A 21,336-nucleotide genomic window follows, 5' to 3' on the forward strand; every position below is an offset into this window, starting at 1 on the left:
AGAATCAAAAGACAAGAGATACCAAATGTTGGTGGGGATGTGAAGAAAAAGGAATCCTTGTGCACTGTTGGTGGGAATGCAAACTTTGGAGCAGCCACCGTGGAACACAATATAGAGATTCCTCAAAAAAATTAAAAATAGAATTACCATATGATCTCATAATTTCACAACTGGATATTTACCCAAAGAAAATGAAAACACTAATTCAAAAAGATAATGCATCTTTTTTATTTTTATTTTTAAATTTTTTTTATTTTTTAATTTTTTTCCCAGTGTAACAGTATTCATTGTTTTTGCACCACACCCAGTGCTCCATGCAATCCGTGCCCTCTCTAATACCCACCATCTGGTTCCCCCAACCTCCCACCCCCCGCCCCTTCAAAACCTTCAGATTGTTTTTCAGAGTCCATAGTCTCTCATGGTTCACCTCCCCTTCCAATTTCCCTCAACTCCCTTCTCCTCTCCATCTCCCCTTGTCCTCCATGCTATTTGTTATGCTCCACAAATAAGTGAAACCATAGGATAATTGACTCTCTCTGCTTGACTTATTTCACTCAGCATAATCTCTTCCAGTCCCGTCCATGTTCCTACAAAAGTTGGGTATTCGTCTTTGTTTATTGCAGCATTATTTATTACAGCCAAGAAATGAAAGCAACCCAAGCATCCACTGATAGATGCATGGATAAAAATGATGCCACACACTCACAGAAATATTACTCAGCTGTAAAAAGGAATGAGATCTTTCCATCTGCAACAACATGGGTGGACTTCAGAGGGTATAACGATAAGTGAAATAAGTCAGAGAAAGATAAATACCATCTGATTTTGTTAATATGTGGAGTTTGAGAAACAAAACGAAGGAGCAACAAAAAAGACAAACAAAAGAGACTTAAATAGAGAAAACAAAATGGTGGCTGTCAGAGGGGAGGTGGGTGAGGAGAGAGATGAAATCTAAAAAAAGTATTTTTTATGTTATGGATTACATTAAGGTTTTCTTTGTGACCTTTTATATGGTCAGTTTAAAGGAACATTTTATGTTGAAGAAAAAAAGGTACATTTTCCGTTATCTAAGTGTGAAGTTGGGTATATATCTATAACATTTTATCTGTTGTTTATGTCATTTAGTATTTTATATTCTCACTTATTTTTGTTCTCTTGACAGTCTTGGGTTGAGAGTGGTGTGATAAAGTCTGTTGCTTCTTGCATCTTCTATAGTTTCCACTTTATAAAAGTGGTTACTGTACTATTTAAGGCCTAGCATTCCTTACTGTATTCATTACTGGTGGATGTTTGTTTTGAATGGTGGGCTTTAGCATTGAAAAGTGTTCCTTGTCTTATTTACTTCTTTTTGGCTTCAGTTCTGCCTTGTGTGTGAGGAAGAGTCATTATGTAACTCTTTGTATATTAGGAACACAAATACAGTTTCTGCTCTCTTTTCTTGTTTGCCTGAATTCTCTCTCTCTCTCTCACTTAATCACTTTTTATCACTTCTAACATATATATATATATATGGTGCAATTTACTTTTTGGAGTACAGTTCTGTGAGGATTAACACATGCATAGACCCTGTCACTACAACCACAAGAAAGACACAGAACAGTAGCGACATCCCAAGCGACATTGTGCTGCTCCCCTTGTAGGCAGACCGCCTCCCTCCCACCCCATTCCCTGGCAATTTCTGATGCCTTATATGCCCCAAAGTTTTACCTTTTCTAAAATGTTGCCTAAATGAAACTATGTTTGTACGTAATCTTTCAGAGTTTTTTTTAAACTTAATGTAGTTGAGATTCATCCATGTTGTTGCGAGTATCAATAGTTCATTTCCTTTTATTGCCGAGTCCTGTTCCATTACGTAGATATGCCACAGTTTATATACCCATGTATCCATTCAAGGACATAAGGGTTGTTTCCATTTCCTGAGTGTTACGAAAAATGTTGCTGTCAATTTTTCTGTGTAGGTTTTTCTGTGGACATATATTTTTATTTCACTATATACAAGTTGCAGTGGCTACATCTAATATATGGTAGGTGTGTGTTTAATAATTTTTTTTTTATGAAACTGCCAAGCTATTTTCCAGAGTATCGATGCCATTTTGCAGTTCTACCAGGAAGAATTCTAGTTGTTCCATATACTAGTCACTTTTCAGTTGGTCATTCTAATAATTGCATAGTGTCTTACTGTGATCTCAATTTACGTTGTTTTAATGGTGGTGATATTGGGCATCCTCTTGTGTTTATGTGAATATTTGCCTATGTTCTTTGGTGAAATGTCTGTTTAAATATTTTGCTCACTAATATGTTTTTTCTTAATACTGACTTTTGAGAGCTCTTTGTATATTTTGGAAACAAATATTTTATGCTAGGATCTGGCTTGTCTTATTTGTCTTCCACAGAGGATAATTTTAATATTCATGAGTTTCAGTTCGTCAGTTATTTCTTTTATGAATTGTGCTTTTGGTGTTATATCTAAAAACTTTCTAACCTAAGGTCATGAAGATTTGCTGTTCTGTTTTCTTGTAATGACTTTACAGTTTTACATTTTTTATTCAGTTATATGATTCATTTTGTAGGATTGCAATTTTTGCATATGGTACACAGTATGGAATGAAATATATCTTTTTGTTTTGTTTTGTTTTGCATGTGGATATCCATAATAAGCACTACTTATTGAAAAGACTGTCCTTTATCCTAAGTTCCCTTTGCAACTTTGTCCTAAACTAATTAACTCCATTTCTGAACTCTGTTTCCTTGGTCTTTGTATCTGTCATTTTATCAATATCACATTGGGGTTTTTCTTCTGTCTTAAAATAATTGTGTGATTCTGATGCCTGGGTGGCTCAGTGGGTTAAGCCTCTGCCTTCCGCTCAGGTAATGATCTCAGGGTCCCAGGATCGAGCTCTGCATCTGGCTCTGTGCTCAGTGGGGAGTCTTCTTCCCGCCTCCATCCCCCTACCCCCGCCGCCTCTCTGCCTACTTGTGATCTCTGTCAAATAAATAAAATCTTAAAAAAATAAAAATAATTGTGTGATTCTATTGTCTTTTCTCCCCAAATTGTTTTGCTTATGGGTTCCTTTGCCTTTCTATATAAAGTTTATGATTAGCTTGTTTATATCTACAAAAAATCCTGCTGGGATTTTTATTTTTATTAGAATTGCATTAAATCTGTAAGTTAGTTTGGGGGAAAATTGGCATATTAACTAAGTTTTTTTTTTTTTAAGTATTTTATTTATTTATTTGACACACAGAGATCACAGGTAGGCAGAGAGGCAGGCACAGAGAGAGGAAGGCTCCCTGCTAAGCAGAGAGCCCGATGCAGGGCTGGATCCCAGGACCCTGGAATCACGACCTGAGCTGAAGGCAGAGGCTTTAATCCACCGAGCCACCCAGGCACCCCTATCTTGAGTTTTTTAATAGATGAATATGAAATGTCTCTCTATTTGTGTCTATAAAATTTTTTCTTTCATAATTGTATGGTTTTCAGCTTACCAGTTCTCCACAAATTTTGCATGTTTATACCTGTATTTCTGTTGTTATTGTTAGAGTTATTAAAAATTGATACTTTAAAAAATTTGCTTTCTAATCGTTCCTTACTGGTGTATATAGAAATGCACCAGATCTTGCTAAACTCATTTATAGGGTGTAGAAACTTTTTGTAGATTCCTTGGGATTTTCTACATAGATAATTGTAACCTCTGAGAATATTGCTTCCATTATAGTGTGAATGACTTTTATTTATTTTTCTTTCCTTATCACACTGGCAATGATTTTAAGTAAAATATGGAATTATGAGTGATGGGCATGGACATACTTGTTTAATTCCCAGTCTCAGTGGGGAAGCATCAAGTGTTAACCCTCTAAGTATGATGTTAGCTATAATTTTTCTCTAATACTCTTTCATAGATTGAGGAAGTTCCCTTCTATTCCTTGTTTGGTGGGTTTTTATGAATGGATGCTGAATTTTGTCAAATGCTTTTTCATTATCTATTGATTTGACCATGTGGTTCTTTTTTTTTTAAATAAACATATAATGTATTATTAGTCCCAGGGGTACAGGGCTGTGAATTGCCAGATTTACACACTTCATGACACTCACCATAGTGATCATGTGGTTCTTATTTAATCTGCTGAATTACATTGATTGATACTCAAATACTGAATCAGTCTTGGATTTCTGAGATAAACTCTACTTGATTGTAATCTTTTTATTTATACATTTTATGTATTTTTGGATTCAACCTGCATATATTTGTTGAGGATTTTTGCATCTCTATTCCTAAGGTATGTTGTCTCTATTTTTTTTTTTCTTGTACCATTAACTATCTTGGATCTTTTTCATGCCTATAAATGCTTGTGTAAGTATGTGTGTGCATAAATACATATATATATATATCTGATATATTTATCTCTTGTGGCCTCTTCTAGATATTTTCATTCTCCTTTATTTTTTAAATCTTAGATTTGTCTGGAATTTACTTTCAGGTATGACACTATCACAAACATGCACTCAGTCTATAAATTTTGGTTAGTTCAACATTCAGCAGGCTTCTGTTACATTACTTTCTGCTTTTAGATTGCATTTCAGTGCATCCGGTATTCTGTCCATTTTTTTCCTCCTTAAAGAGATCTCTCCTGTAGTCTTCTGACCAACTCCAATATGATTAGGCTGCCCTCTGTGACTGGTTATAGCTATCACCTGCAATCATCTTGGAATTCCCTTTCTCTTTCACTATTCTCTGTTTTCTTGGTTAATTTCCCCAGGGTGAATGTTGAGGGTTATATAGAGGAGTGGTGGTATGATAAGTGATTTTGGAAAGATAATAAAATGCCAGATCATTGTATGCTGTGATAAGGGTTCATCTCAAGGGTTGCAGCAACTATGGAGAATATTTTATAGGTGAATAACATAATCATACTTGCTGTTGGAGAAGATCACTGTGGCTATGACTTGTGAAATAGTTGGAAGAAAGTGAAGTTACAGTAATTCAGGAAAAATATAATGGTGCATTGAAATATAAGGCAGTGTTAGTGGGGGTATCACTCTCACAGTAACTGGGGATCAATTGGACATGAGAGAGAGGAGGAGAGAGGAAGATGCTCAGGTGTTTAAGTTTGGTCTTAATTGATCCTCAGAGGGTGAGTGTCATGTTTAGGGTAGATTCTGAATTTAGTGTTGGATGTACAGGTTGGAGTTTTGCAATATACCCTTTACCCATATTTAGCAAATGCTAGCATTTTACCATGTTTGATTTATAATTTTTCTTTTACTGTGTATGTATGCATGTGTGTGGCCAATATGAGAAGAGGTTGCAGACCTGATGCTCCTTTACTTGTTTTTGTTTTGTTTCTTGATGCTTCTTTGTTTTTTATTTTTTGTTTTTATTTTTGTTTTGTTTTGTTTTTGACTCCCCTTTACTTGTAATTAGTTCATTGAATATTCCCTAAAAACAAACCATGGATTTAAAAAGAAGTTAACATTTATTTAACATTATTAACTCATCTACAGGCCTTTTTCAGATTTTGTAATTGTCCCAGTAACATTCTTTTATGTGAAACAAAGTTGCCAAATCTTGAATTGCTGTCAGTTATCATGACTTTTTAGTCTCCTATAATCAGAACAGTTTTTCAGTCTAAGGCTAGTGGATCTTTGAGTGGTTTTGGATATGTGTTTGTATGTGTGGTGTGTGGTGGTAGTGTGGAAAACATATTTGTAATTGTCTTGGGCCCAGGGTTTAAATTAGATCTGGAATTGACTGTAGAGAAATGAGCTTTCTACTGTCTACATGCTGGAAAGGTGGAAACATATATTACTCAAAGAGTTTTAGTGTTGATTCATTTTTTGACCCTAGGAGATGAATTAGCTTGATTATTTCATTCAGGACCTAGGTGAGACTCATGCATAGGTAAAGATACATAAGTATATCTCCATCCTTAAATAAAAGCATATGCCTGTCTATGTAAATTCTTCCTGCTTGGCAACATATCACCCAGTGTAGAAGGACCATGGCATGGCCAAAATGTTGAACTGCTTCCATTTGCCTTGGACATAACAGTGTCACTGTTCAGTGTTTGCTTCTCTTCAGGACTGTTGGGAACTTCCCCTCATGCTCTGTGTAGCCATCTTGCTAACAATAAAGTTCTATCTTCCTCCCTGCTTATATTGGTTAACTCTGTGTGCATATGTGTATGTGTCTGCATTAACTTTTTTATATCAATAGACACCTGAAACGATGGACTATCTGTTAGAAGGGAAAATAATGTTAATATTAATGAGTACGCATTCCTCTCTGTTGTCCTACACCTTTAGTTACAGAATGTTATAGGAATATAGGTTTTTCTTTTGGGTATTTGTATATCTGTAGGACCTTAAATGTGTAGACTAGAGATACATTTTCTGTAGACGCAAGTTTGTGCAGACGTTCGCATGTACATACAGTCACGACTTCCAGTTTTTCTAGTTATTTATTGCCACACTTCTATTGGGTGGTTGAATGGTTAAGAGGCATGCTTTGTTGTCCCACTGGCCTTGATTTCAGTTTAACTTTTTGGATTGCTTAACTTTTCAAGATTCATTTTCCTCTTTAAAATAGGGATAACACTGAGATGCCTGGGTGGCTCAGAAGGTGAAGAGTCTGCCTTCAGCTAAGGTCATCACCCTGTGTTCCTGGGATGGAGTCCCGCAATGAGCCCCACATCAGGCATTCTGCTCAGCAGGGAGTCTGCTTCTCTCTCTCCCTCTACCACTCCCCCTCCCCCACAATCATGCGTGCCCTCTCTCTGTCTCTCAAATAGATGAATAAATTTTTCAAAAAAAATAGGGATAATAGCATCAACTTGTTATGGCTAGTTTTCAGGTTTGAACGAGATACTACATACTAAAATTTTAGTATAGAGTCCAGGACAAATTAAGAATACAAAAACAGTAGCTGATTTTTTTATTTTTTTTTGCTGTATGTTTAGTTATTGTACACTAACTGACCTTGATAGTTGACTGCTCTGTTCATTTTCTTTTTTCTCAAAAAATGTTTTAATGTCTTCCACAGGATTTTGTCTCTACAATTATTCGTTTACTTGACAGCCCCTCAACTTCCATTAGGGCAAAAGCCTTCCTCGTTCTTTTATATATTTTGATTCATAACCGCGAGATGCTGCTGCTCGGCTGCCAAGCAAGGTATGATTTTCTCTGATACGGTTTCATCAATAACATCAATTTGGAACCCGTTTTATTATAGTATTTCTTGGCTTCTGTGTACTTAATATTGAAATATTTTCCCCCTAGACTTTTCTAAGGGTTTAATTTTTCACATACAGCCTCAGCTGGGAAATATAGAGGACCAAGAGAAGACCTCTAGAGCTGAAGCAGGGTGGTGGGAAAGAGCCACGGTTCCTAGATGTGAGGACAGTCCACGGCAGGGTGTTAAAGTTGGTTCTGGTTTGCATCTTTGGGAGGCATTTTTGACTGGTGGTTTGGTCATTCACCTTTGTAAGATTCTGGAATGAGCAGCTGGAAGCCCAGCGGAACAGTCTACTCAAGAGTATAGGAAGAGGCAGAGCAGGGAGAAGTTTCTGGACTGGACCTGGGCTGGGCAGATCTCACTCTCCCTGGGTTCCACCCTCTTCCTCTGAAAGGAAAAGCTGTTCTGACACACCCCAGATTCCCTTTGTGTTGTGATGCTTCCTGATTAACATCTAGACTGTCTGATGCATGTGAAATTACAACCCAGGGGAACCTTAAATATATGGTTGAATGTCTATTTCTTGATCTAGCTTGTTACTCATTGTAGAATACTGAGGAGACCCTAGAATTGCTAGATTGATCTAGATTAGAGGTTGGAAAACTTTTTTCCTGTAAATAGAGAGTAAATATTTTAGGATTTATGGGTTGGCAAAATCGTGGCTATTTATATTTATGTAATGAGAAAAAACAAATTTCCACAAATTTTTTATTGATGAATGTATTTCTATAACAAGAGAGAAAACAAATATCTACAGATTTTTGAGTTGACATAGTAAAAATATACTAATAAATGAGTACTTTTTTTTTTTATAATGTAGGTTTAGAAATGAGAAGAACAGAATTCTTTTCTGAGGGAGAGAACATTTTGCGTAATTAGGGATCAAAATTAGTGTCTTCCTCATCAAATCAGTTGTAAATGTCTGTGTAAGTGCTGATTGCTAGCTTAATTTTGTGTATCTTGTCTTTGAAAATGTGTTTTCTTACAGATAAGTACTGTCACATACCAATATTAGTTCAGGAGTATGTGATTTTAATTGAGCATATTCATTGGTTGGAAGGCATGTATAGGATTCTATTAGATTCTTCCTTGATATTTGCCTTTTAGCATGCCCTTATGTTGCAGGTTAATCAGAACTAAGTGCAGGGTATGTTGAAGCTCCTACAGACCCTCCTTTCTTTCCATGTCTCAGAGATCATCATCCAGCTTTGTTTTACATCCCGTGTCTTGAATACTGATGTTTCACATATTTTGTCTAACTTGTACTTGTGTTTTTAAAAAACTTCTCATTTAAATTCAATTTAGTGAGCATAGACTTTATTATTAGTTTCAGGGGTAGAATTCAGTGATTCATCAGTTGCATGTAATACCCAGTGCTCATTCCATCACATGCTCTCCTTAATGCCCATCACCCAGTTACCCCATCCCCTCACCCGCCTCCCGTATAGCAACCCTCAGTTTATTTCCTAGTTAAGAGTCTCATGTTTTGCCTCCCTGTCTGTTTTAATCTTATTTTTCCCTTCCCTTTTCCTATGTTCATCTGTTTTGTTTCTTAAATTCCACGTATGTGTGAGATCGTATGGTATTTGTCTTTCTCTGATTTCTCTTAGCATAATACCCTCTAGCTCCATCCACATTGTTGCAAATGGCAAGATTTCATTCTTTTTTGATGACTGAGTAATATTCCATTGTATATATTTACCACATCTTCTTTGTCCATTCGTGTGTCAGTGGACCTCTGGGCCCTTTCCATATTTTGGCTGTTGTGGACATTACTGCTATAAACATTGGGGTGCAGGTACCCCTTCAAATCACTATGTTTTTATTCTTTGGATAAATACCTAGTAGTACAGTTTCTGGGTCATAGGCTAGCTCTACTTTTAACTTTGTGAGGAACCTCCATACTGTTTTGCAGAGTGGCTGCACCAGCTTGCATTCCCACCAACGGTGTAGGAGAGTTCCCCTCTCTCCACATCCTTGCCTACATCTGTCGTTTCCTGGTTTGTTAGTTTTAGTCATTCTGACTGGTGTGAGGTGGTATCTCAATGTGGTTTTATTTGTATTTCCCCGATGCTGACTGATATGGAACATTTTTTCATGTGTCTGTTAGCCATTTGTATGTTTTCTTTGGAGAAATGTCTGTTCATATCTTCTGCCCATTTCTTGATTGGATTATTTGTTCTTTGGGTGTTGAGTTTGGTCAGTTCTTTATAGATTCTGCATACTAGCCCTTTATTTGATATGTCATTTGCAAATAATCTTTTCCCATTCTGTCAGTTGTCTTTTGGTTTTGTTGACTGTTTCCTTTGCTGTGCAAAAGCTTTTTATCCTGATTAAGTTCCAATAGTTCATTTTTGCTTTTGTTTCTCTTGCCTTTGGAGACACATCTAGCAAGAAGTTGCTGTGGGCAAGGTCAGAGCAGTTACTGCTTGTGTTCTCTAGGATTTTGATGGATATCTGTGTCATATTTAGGTTGTTATTCCATTTTGAATTTATTTTTGTGTGTCGTGTAAGGAAATGGTCCAGTTTCATTCTTCTGCATGTGGTTGTCCAATTTTCCCAACTCCATTTATTGAAGACACTGTCTTTTTTCCATTGGATATTCTTTTCTGCTTTGTCAAAGATTAGTTGACCATGGAGTTGAGGGTCTATTTCTGGGCTCTCTATTCTGTTCCATTGGTCTATGTGTCTGTTTTTATGCCAGTACCATACTGTCCCGGTGACTGCATGTTTTATAATTGTTTCAAATGGAAGCATGCATCCGTCCTTTGTCCATTAGAGCCAGAAGCAGAAGTTCTTATCTATTTGTAAAGGCCCCTCACCACTCTACTCTGTCTACCATTATTTTCACCAGGAAAAATAATATAGTTTCTTAACAGATGTTCTTACATCATTTCTTAGACTCATAGTCTGGTCTCCATGTAGCAAATAGAGAATCTCTTACACAATATGAATTGGCTTTTGTTTCTTCCCTGCTCAGACTCTTCTAACAACATCCTATCATGCTGAAATGATAGCCTTGGTCTCTTCTTCCCTGCTTCACCTAGTCCCTGCCCACCTCTCAGCCCGTGTCTCCTATGACTCTTCTTGGCTTTTGCTCCATTCCAGCCATATAGTTTTTCTTATTGCTTTTCAAACATAGTAAGCCTACCAGACTAACCTCAGGACTTTTCCCAGGTTCTGTTCCTTATGCCCATAATGCTTTTCCCCCAGATGTCTTCATGGCTGGATTCCTCAGGTCATTCAGGTTTCTGATCAGGGTAGGGGTCTCTTCTTCTGAGAGCCACTCTGATCATCCTGTCTCAGACCGCCCCCTCTCAACCCCAACCACAAAAACCCTTTAACTGGAAAGACCTAAAGCATTAAGACCATCAGAGCCTGGGCATGATCTCTTTGGTACCCTCAGGAAATTGCTATGATTTCTGTGTGTCTGAATGAATATTAGAGACTTTAGCAGTGGTGGGAAGATGGTGGTCTGTGCATACCCCGGCCCCGACTTCCACCCTGCTGACTCTCTGGAGCACCACTGTGAGCCAGGTGTGTGTAGAGGAGCTTGGAAGGTGAGGCTTAGCCTTGCTGGAGAGGTGAGGACAGGTTCCGTTCTTCCTGTGCTGGTGGCAGAGCTGACTCACTATCTTCTACACCTTGGTGAATAGCAATTCTTGGGCTTTGGCAGGGTCCAAAACACAGGTGCTTTCTATGTGTGGCTGTTGGGACTAGCATGCCTGTGCCCAGGAGATCGGGAGCAAGACTCAGTGGAGGCCAATCTGCCCCGGTTGGTGAGGCTGCAGGCAGACGACCTCATTTCCTTGTACTTGAAGAAAACAGCTCCCTCTCATCACCTGCTCCTTTGCCATAACCTGGCCTGGTCAGGTGCTGAGTAGATGAAGTCATGAGTAAGCACATTTGTTGATGTGTCATAGTCCATTGACAGAGACATGGTTCTTGAAGGAGGAGGAAAAAGAAGAACAGAACGAATGGACTCGACAGAATTTTAACAAACAAGTAATGAAAACTCTGTGGAGAGGCCATTTTTCGAAATCCAACAGAGGAACTAAAAGAGCATGGCCTCTGCTGGGGATGGTGTTAGGGCTTTGAAATGATAGAACACACTGAACCACACCAAGCGGATGACAGAGGCCTGGGCATTTCATGTGAAAACAATAGGAAAGATGGAGTAAAGTTCCAGGAGACCTCACACGCCCTGAATGCCAGTGGGAAGAAAGGAACCGATGGAGGATTTCTAACTGAAGAAATGTTAGCAGTCCTCTTCCGCTCGAATGTATTTTCTTCTGATACTGTCCAGAGCTGCAAGTAAAGGAATGAGAAAGTCACAAAACTACAAAGGTAAAGGGAAGGATGGCTAAAGCCGATGAGCACTGTCACCTCATCTTTGGGTTTTGGAAGCTGGAAAGCTGACAGATGAATGCTTGCTTGTTTAGCAGGATGGGGATTGGCGAGATCCCTTTTGGTCTGCATGGGGAAAGCCATGAGGAGACCTGATGACTGCGTGACAGAACTCTGGAGAGGTTGGGAATTAGGGGTGCCTGCTATGTTTGATGGTGGTGGTGAGGGGGAGGGGAGACTCAAGGCAGCATTGTTGGGGAATCTGCATGGAGGGTTGATCCCCACCCCTCTTCCTCCAGCAGAAACCTCCAGGAGACTCTCTTCTGCTGCGGCAGGGGACTTGAAATGCATTCTGGATAGTGTGAACTGGAAATATTGCCAGTTCAGGTGTTCTCACCCATAGATATGAGGGAGATGAGGGAGTTGCCTTCTGAGAAATCTGAGGATGGTCCACAAGTCTACTTACTCTGAAGGGTGAGGCCTTCCACCTCCTTTTCTACTGCACTTGCAGGCTGTTGGCAGCCTGGCTGATGTACTGTTGTCCAGAATCTGGAGATTCATCTCTGGGAAGCTGACCAAATCCTGATAAAATTCCCATAGGGCCTGCCATTTGGATGTCCCCTTCTGCAGCTAGTGACACCTAGCCGAATATTCTTGGAGTGGAGTCCATCAGCCCTAGACCCTGCTCCTGCACAGACACCTCCCAACAACACTCCTGTGCATCATTTAAAAATATAAATGGACCTCAAGAATTACCAGGTATTTAAGGGAAGCCTCTAACATGGGATACAGAAGCCAAAACTCTCCAACAGATAAAAGGGACGCAGCAGAAACAGAGACGAAACTTAAAAACAGACACCTCCTGGAGAAATGAATGAGGAGAGCCTTTAAGCCTACCAAGTAAATGTGAAAGCTTCCTCATAAGAGGAAGGCACTTTGCTCTTCCTCATTCTAAGGGAAACCAGCAGACAGTGGTTCTCACTCAGTGCACTGGCAGGGTCCGAAAATGTATTCTCTTTGCGGCTATGGGGAAGCCATCTTTCTCCTTTGGAAAGGTTTTTATTGTTTTGGATGTAAGTCACATTTGTCTTATGCTTAGGTTTCTTTTTTTACATTTAAATTCAATTAGCCAATACATAGTATATCATTAGTTTTTGATGTAGTGTTCACTGATTCATTAGTTGTATATAATACCCAGTGTTCATCAGATCACAAGCCCTCCTTAATATCCATCACCCAGTTAACCCAACCCTCCTCCCCCCTCTCTTCTATAACCCTCAGTTTGTTTCCCAGAGTCAAGAGTTTGTAGTGGTTTATCTCCCTCTCTAATTTCTTCTTATTCTGTTTTCCCTCACTTCCCCTGTGGTCCTCTGCACTATTCCTTCTGTTCCACATATGAGTGGAACCACATGATAATTGCCTTTCTCTGATTGATTTATTACACTTAGCATAATCCCCTCCAGTTCCTCCATGTCAATGTAAATGGTGGGTATTTAGCCTTTCCGATGACTGAGTAATATTCCATTGTATACATGAACCACATTTTCTTTATTCATTCATCTGTTGAAGGGCATCTTGGCTCCTTCCACGGGTTGGCTATGGTGGACATTGCTGTTGTGAACACTGGGGTGCAAGTGCCCCTTCTTTTCATTACATTTGTATCTTTGGGGTAAATACCCAGTAGTGCAGTTGCTGGGCGGTAGGGTGGCTCTATTTTTAACTTCTTGGAGAACCTCCCTGCTGTTTTCCAGAGTGGCTGCACCAGCTTGTATTCCCACCAACTGTAAGAGGGCTCCACTTTCTCCACATCCTCACCAATATTCATTGTTCCCTGTCTTGTTAATTTGATCCATTCTAACTGAAACAAAGTGGTATCTCACTGTAGTTTTGATTTGTATTTCCCTGAAGACAAGTGATGTGGAGCATTTTTTCATGTGTCTGTTGGCTATTTGTATGCCTTCTTTGAAACCAGCCTTCTCATACTTTGCTGGTGGGGATGTAAAATATAGTTACCATGAAGAGGAATTTGACAATATCTAGAAAAATCACATATTTTTACCCTTTTCGCCCAGTCATTTCACTTCCAGGCGATAGCATCCGAAGATCTATTATTAGCAAAGAAGTGAATGACACATCCACTAGGTATTGCTTGTTATGGCAAAAGACTATAAAAATACGCATCAGCAGGAGACTGGCTCTAGAACTGTAGGCAACCTTGTGTGAGTTTTGTATTCCCGCTGTAACAAATTACCACAAACTCCGTGGTTTCAGACAATGCACATTATTAATCTAACAGCCCTGGGTTGCGAGTCTCGGTGCTGTGTAGCGAGACCCTCTGCTCACGTCTCACAGGCTTGAAGGGAAGGTGTTGGCTGGTACTGCAGTCTTCATCTGAGGCTTCACTAATTGTTAGGTCCTCTTCTAAGCTGAGTAATTGTTGGTGGAATTTATTTCCTGTAGATGTAGGACTGAAGTCCCCGTTTCCTTGCTGGCCTTTGGCTGGGGATAGCTCTTAAGCTTCTAGGGACTGACCTTCTTCTACATCCTCAGTGTACAGTGGAGCCGTATGCTTTCTTCCTGGTGGCCAGCAGGGGGCTACTTAATCCTTGAATCCCCTCCACCCTCCTCAAATGTCCTTCACCTCCCTCTTCCGCTGCCAGCCACGGAAGACTGCTTTCTACAGGTTTCACCTGATTGGGTTAGGGTCCTGCAGATAATCTACATATTTTTAGCTTAATTGAACTGGGACTTGATTTTTTTAAAAATTAATTTATTTTTTTAAAGATTTTATTTATTTATTAGACAGAGATCACAAATAGGCAGAGAGAGAGAGAGAGGAGGGGAAGCAGGCTCCCTGCTGAGCAGAGAGCCCGATGTGGGGCTCAATCCCAGGACCCTGGGATCATGACCTGAGCCAAAAGCAGAGGCTTTAACCCACTGAGCCACCCAGGCGCCCCTGAACTGGGACTTTAATTGCTTCTTCAAATTCTTCCCTGTAGTGCCTAGATTAGTGTTTGATGCCAGAGGGGTGGGAATCTTGGGAGAGGCACATCTTTAGAATTCTGCCAACCACAGTCCCCATAATGGAGGACTAGGCAGCTGTGGAAAGAGACCAGGAGGATCTCTCGATACACAACCATGGAGTGGTCTCCAAGATATGTTGGTATCCTGAAAACAAGCAAGGTGCAGAATAGTATTTATGGTATACTACCTTTTGTATAAGAAAGGGGGGTGAAAACAGGAAAGATATGTGCATTTACTAATATTTTCAAAAAGAAAATGGAAAGATGAATGAAAAGTTAACAAAAAATGATTTATAGGGAAATGGAAGAGAATAGGGAGTAGGGGCAGGGATGAAAGCTCTACTTCTCTGAATGTAAATGGTTTATGACTTAGATGTAAAAACCACGTAAATGTGCGTGATTAAAAATAAAATGAAATAAAAACGGTAAAAAGAAAGTAGTGTGTAAAAATGGAAAAAGTAACCTGGTATCAACTTTGTGGTATAAATCCCCAGAGAAGAGATATAAGCATATTTTAAAATCACAGTACTTGGCAGTATATTTCTATTGGGATATATTTTAGGGACCAGAAAACCATGTTAAGAAGCTTACAGGTGTATTTTGTTCTTGTTGTTGGTGTTAATAATTGTACTTCTGGCTTGAAACTATTGTATATACATATATGTATGGGAAGATAAACCTAATAATTATGGGTAAACTCTTTTTGGCCTCTTTATATTATTTTGCAATAACTACTTAGCAATAAATAGTTTTTAGAACTGAAGAGTTTCATCCTGCTTATAAGCTAACGAGCGAACCTGCTGGTTTTGATAGATGCAGGCGGAAGACATAGACTCCTGGGTCAGGGACAGGACTTTATTACCCAGGGCACAGTGGACAGCATGAAGGTTATGTTTGAATTGGTTCTCCTCGACTCCCAGGTCCCATGGTGGGGGACACGATGTGCAAGCTGGCCCAGGTGGATGATGTCGATGGTGAGGGGGTTTGTGTCATTGTTAAGGAGTGCTGTGATTAGGAAACCCCCATTTTGAGAGGGGTGCTGGCCAACCTGCCCAACTTTTACCCATAGAAGGAGACATTATCTTCATTATCCTGATTTGAAAATAAATCTGCCCTCTTTCTGGGGGTAGGGGTGGGGGGCAGGGGAACATCCTTTCCTCCCTCTTGTCCCTTCTTTCCTTTCTCTCTTTCTCTGGTTTGAGTGTAAAACTGGCCTCATAAAATAAGTGGGCATATGTTCCTTCCTTCTCTGCTTTCTGGAAGAGATTGTATAAAATTGGTGTTTAGTTTTCTTTAAATGTTTGGTAGATTGCTCCAATGGCTTCATCTGGTCCTGGAGATTTATTTATTTATTTTTTTGGAGCATTTTACCCAAATCCAATTTTTTAATTCATTGCAGGGCCATTCAGATTATTAATTTTGTCTTTGTCGAGTTTTGGTTACATGGTTTTTGAAGAATTGGCCCATTTCTTCTGTGTTGTTGAGTTTATGAGAATAAAGTTTTTTTCCTGGTGTTACTATTTTTTAACTGCTGAAGGATCTGTAGTAATATCCCTTTTCATTCCTGATATTGGTAATATGTACCTCTTTTTTTGCCCAGTTGTGTTAGAAATTTAACAATTTAAAAAAAATAACTACCTTTTTGTTTCATTAATTATCTTTTATTGTTTTTCTGTTTTCAGTGTCATTTCTTCTCTGATTTTTATCATTTTTTTCCTTATTGTTTGGGCTTATTTTGCTCTTTTTTTATTTCATGAAGTAGAAACTGAGATTATTGATTTGAGACCTTTCTCTGTAAAAGTTCTCATGTAGGTTGAATGTTATAAGCCCACTTCATAGCAACACTTTTCCTGATTTTGTACATATTTTATGTTCTTAGAAATTTCTTTCATTCAGTTCTATGCATCTTTATTTCCTTTAAAACTTCCTCTTTGATCCATGGATTATTTAGAAATGTGTTAATTTTCATATGCTGAGAGATTTTCTGTTGTCATTTTGTTATTGATTTCTAGTTGGATTTTGTTATGGTCAGAGAACATTGTATGATTCCAGTTCTAAAAAAAGTTGTTGAGATTTATGGTTTAGTAAACAGTTTACCTTAGTGAATGTTGGACGGATGCTTGGAAAGGATGTGAATTCTGCTATTTGTTGGGTGGAGTGTTCTTTCTGCGTCAGTTATATTCTCTTGTTTCATTGTGTTGTTGAGATAATTTGTACTCTTACAATTTTTATTTCTAGTATTTTTGGCACTTACTGAAAACAGGATAATGAAGTCTGCAATTATAATTGTGGATTTGTCTATTTCTCTTTTAACTCTAACAACTTTTATATTTTTATTTTGCTTTTTTAATTTAAATTAACCAAGGCATAGTAGATCATTAGTTCTTTATATAACACCCACTGCTCATCATCAGCCCTCTTTAATTCCCATCACCCAGCTGCCCCATCCCTTCATGCATCTTCCTTTCTTCAGCCCTCCATTTGTTTCCCAGAGTCAAGAGTCTCATATAGTTTCTGTTTTCTTCCCAGTTTTCCCTCCCTTCCCCTATTGTCCTCTGCACTATTCCCTGTGTTCCACATATGAGTGAAACTACATGATAATTGTGTTTCTCTGTTTGGCTTATTTTACTTAGCATAATATCCTTTGGTTTCATTCGTGTAGATGTAAATGGTAGGCATTCATCCTTTCTGATGGCTGAGTATTATTCCATTGTATATATGAACTACATCCTCCATTCATTTGTTAAAGGACATATCAGGTCCTTCCACAGTTTAGCTATTGTGGACATTGCTGCCCTGAACACTGAGGTGCAGGTCCCCTTTCTTTTCACTACATCTCTAACAGTTTTTACCTCATGTATTTGGAGGCTCCATTGTTTAGCACATACATATTTAGGGTTGTTATGTCTTCCTGACAGACGGGTGCTTTTATCATTATTTAAATTCCTCGTTGATAGTTTTCTTTTCTGTGATACCTACTTCATTTAGTGTCAATATAGCCACTTCTGCCTTTATTTAGTTAGACTACTATATATTCCCCTAGTTTTACCCATTCTGATGTTCTTCTTTACTTTTTTGATATTCTTAATCTGATGTTATAGTTTCCTTAATATTTAGAGAACTTTCTCAAGCCTTTCTTTAAAGAAAGGTTTGTTATAAAGGAACTATTACTTTTCCTTTTTCTGAGAAATCTTTATTTCTCTTACATTCCCAGTGCGTATTTCTCTGCAGTTAAAACTTTGGTTGACATTTTTTTTTAAAAGATTATTTATTTATTTATTTATTTGATGCAGAGAGAGATCACAAGTAGGCAGAGAGGCAGGCAGAGAGAGAGAGAGAGAGAGAGGGAAGCAGGCTCCCTGCTGAGCAGAGAGCCCGATGCGGGGCTTGATCCCAGGACCCTGAGACCATGACCCGAGTCGAAGGCAGAGGCTTTAATCCACTGAGCCACCCAGGCGCCCCTGGTTGACAATTTTTTTTGTAAGTCATCCAAAATAGGACTTTCTTCTGGTCCTCATAGTTTTATATGAAAAAATCTGTTATTACAGTTGATGTTCTTTATAAGTGATGGGCTATTCCTCTCTGGTTGTTTTAAAGGTATTTTCTTTGTCTTTTAGGATTTAGAAGCTTAATTGTAATTTATCTGTGGTGTGAATTTCTTTGTGTTTCTTCTATTTTGAGTTTGCTCAGCTCCTTAAATACATAGATTTATTTCTTTTGGAAAATTTGGGTATTTTCCAGCCATTATTTCTTCAAATACTTGTTCCATTCCATTTGTCCTTTCCTTTCCTTCTTGGGACTCTGAGGATAAAAATACAGGCATACCTTAAAGATATTGCAGGTTCAGTTCCAGACTACCACAGTAAAGTGAATATTACAATAAAGTGAGTCAAATGAATTTTTTAAATTTCCCAATGCCTATAAAAGTTATGTTTAAACTATATTGTGGTTTATTAAGTGTGAAGTAGCATTATGTCTAAAAAAATACATACCTTAATTAAAAAATACCTTATTGCAAAAAAAAAAAATGTTAACCATTATCTGAACTTTCAGTGAGCTACAATTTTTTTTTTTTTTTGCTCATGGTGGGTCTTACCTTGATGTTGATGGCCACTGACTGATCAGGGTGGTAGTTGCTGAAGGTTGAGGTGGCTGTAGCAATTTCTAAAATAATCCAACAGTGAAGTTTGCCTCACTGATTGACTCTTCCTTTCATGAATGATTGCTCTGTAGCATGTGATTTTGTTTGATTGCATTTTACCCAAGTAGAACTTCTTTCAAAATTGGAGTCCGTTTTCTCAAACCCTGCTCTTTATCAACTAAGTTTATGTAATATTCTAAATGCTTTGTTGTCATTTCAACAATCTTCACAGCATTTTTACCAAAAGTAGATTCCCTCTCAAGAAATTGCTTTGTTTGCTCATCCATGAGAAGCAAGTCCTCATCTATTAAAGTTTTATCATGAGATTGCAGCAACTCAGATATAATAAATAATATGAAAAAGTTTGAAATGTTGCAAGAATTACCAAAATGTGACAGAGACATAAGTGAGCAAATGCTGTTGGAAAAATGGCATGATAGACTTGGTTCATGTAGAGTTGACAAACCTTCAGTTTATTAAAAATGCAGTATCTGCAAAGCTCAATAAACTGAGGTATCCCTGTGTAAAGAATTTTGTGATTATTCTACATGTGATGAGACTCTGCTTTTTTTTTTTTTTTTCCTTTAGAGCAGGTGGAGGTGGGGCGGGGAGGGAAAATAGAGAACCTTAAGCAGGCTCCACATCTAATGTGGGGCTCGATCTCACACCCTGAGATCATGACCTGAGCTGAAATCAAGAGTTGGATGCTTAGCTGAGTGAGCCCCCAGGGAGGCCCACTGCTTTTTTTTTAAAAGTATTTTTTTAATCAGTTTTTCAGATTTTATAAATAAAATTAATCTGCTCGTAATTAACTGGTTGTGTTCTCTTCCACCTGCATTCTATTATTGAGCCCATCCAGTGAGTTTTTTATATTGGTTATTGTATTTTCCAGTTCTCTATTTTATATTTTTTATAACATTTATTTTCTCTGAAATGTTCAGTTCTTTCTTTGGTTTTAAGAGAATTTGAAACATTTTTATTATGGTGGTTTTAAAATTCTTATGAGATCATTCTAGCCCTGATTCATATTGGTGTTAGGATCCATTGATGGTTTTTTTGATTCCATTTGTGATATTCTTGGTTCTTGCTACCATTAATGATTTTTGACTGGATCTTGGACATTTTGCCCATTATCTTAGGAGACACTGTGTCTTCACCTTAGCTTTGTGTCATTAAATTATGTTGCTTGTTAAGAAATGGAGGTTCTGCTCCTTACTGGACCCCCACTAACTTGATGGGGGAATCACATTGCTGCTTGCTTCTGCTGGCTGGGGAGGAAGAGCTTCTGGCTCAGATATGCTGCATCCAGCTCTCTGGGAAACTGGAGAGGGCCTTGCTTTGGTTGGGGAGGGAGTGGAGGATCAGTTGCCTGCTCAGCTCACTGGATGCTGTCCCTGGGGTGAAGTGGTGGGTGGTGGGATCAGATCGTTGCTGCCTGCTCCCACCGGGCAGAGGATGGAAGATTAGCTGCTTGATGGCCTGTCCACACCTCCCCGCTGGGGAGTGGGAGTGGGCTACCTGCTGTTTGGGGTGGCCCATTGCCTGCCTCCACTGAATTGTAGAGGAAGGAGAGGCTGTATGCAGTTTTCTATTGATGTTTTGCAAAAGTAGGGCAGGTAATCTTACAAAAATTTCCCCGTAGGCTATCTTTTTACTGGTGCTTTGGCTAAGGGAAGCAAGGCTTTTCTTTTTTGGGGGATAGTTGTGGGTCCGCAAGTTCTGCAACATCCTTTTCTGAATATGTGAGCCGCAGTAAGGAAACTGAGGAGACTAACGGCTGTGTTGTTCCTTAAGTCCTTTATTCTCCAGGCAGCTCGCCTCCTGTTTTGCATATTTTAGTGTCATCTTATGCTTGTTCTTTATATTATATCCAGGCACGTTTAGCTATAAGAGGGAAGATCTGGGAGGAATGGAGCATAATTCCATCTTGGCATAATTGGAAATCCAAAGTCACTTTTAAGTGATGCCCATGGAAATACAAATTGGTGCAACTTTTTGGAAAGTAATTTAAAAGCATCTATGACTTAACAATACACATCATTTTCGTTCTAACAGATCCGCATTTGGTGTTAGAAAAAGAAGCATGAATTATTCAGGGTGTATCCCTGAGGGTGTCTGATGTAGTAGCATTGTTTCTAGTGGTTACTATCTGGAAATACTATCCATACTATACATTGATATTAAAATAATGGTAAAGCTATCGTATAAGTGATTCATTAACTTGGAGGTATGTTCATTATATATAGACAAGTGGCAAAATGAAAGGGCAGAGCCACGTATAATGAAGTTATTTTTATAAAACAAATAAAAATGGCAAAAACTCTATTTGTATAAAAATTTATTTAAAAAAAAATGCTAGTGAAGGGTAATACCAACTTGGTATTATCAGAGGAGGGTGGGATAGGGAGATTGTTATTTTTATTCAGGAGATAGTTATTTTTATTCATTTTTATTTTAGCCTTGTTATAATAAGAATGTTTCACTCCTGTAATGAAAATATAATGAAGAAAAAAATGTTAGCAATAAACACTAGCTGATTTAAAAGATTAAGGGAATCCTTAAGGCAGTCAAAGGTCAAATTTGTTTCAGCTTT

The 21,336-nt window shown here is 38.4% G+C and overlaps 1 protein-coding gene across 1 annotated transcript in view; it reads left to right on the forward strand.

Annotated features, from left to right (window-relative positions):
* Window positions 1-21,336, forward strand: part of ULK4 (unc-51 like kinase 4) — a 583,110-nt gene that overhangs the window by 144,281 nt on the left and 417,493 nt on the right. The window contains exon 22 of the mRNA XM_032861108.1: window positions 7,041-7,168. Coding sequence (XP_032716999.1) covers window positions 7,041-7,168 — 128 coding nt within the window. The remainder of the gene's footprint in view (window positions 1-7,040; window positions 7,169-21,336) is intronic.

Source organism: Lontra canadensis, unplaced genomic scaffold (assembly GCF_010015895.1).
Source record: "Lontra canadensis isolate GAN:19392208 unplaced genomic scaffold, GSC_riverotter_1.0 scaffold20, whole genome shotgun sequence".
In the NCBI taxonomy this organism is placed as follows: Eukaryota; Metazoa; Chordata; class Mammalia; order Carnivora; family Mustelidae; genus Lontra; species Lontra canadensis.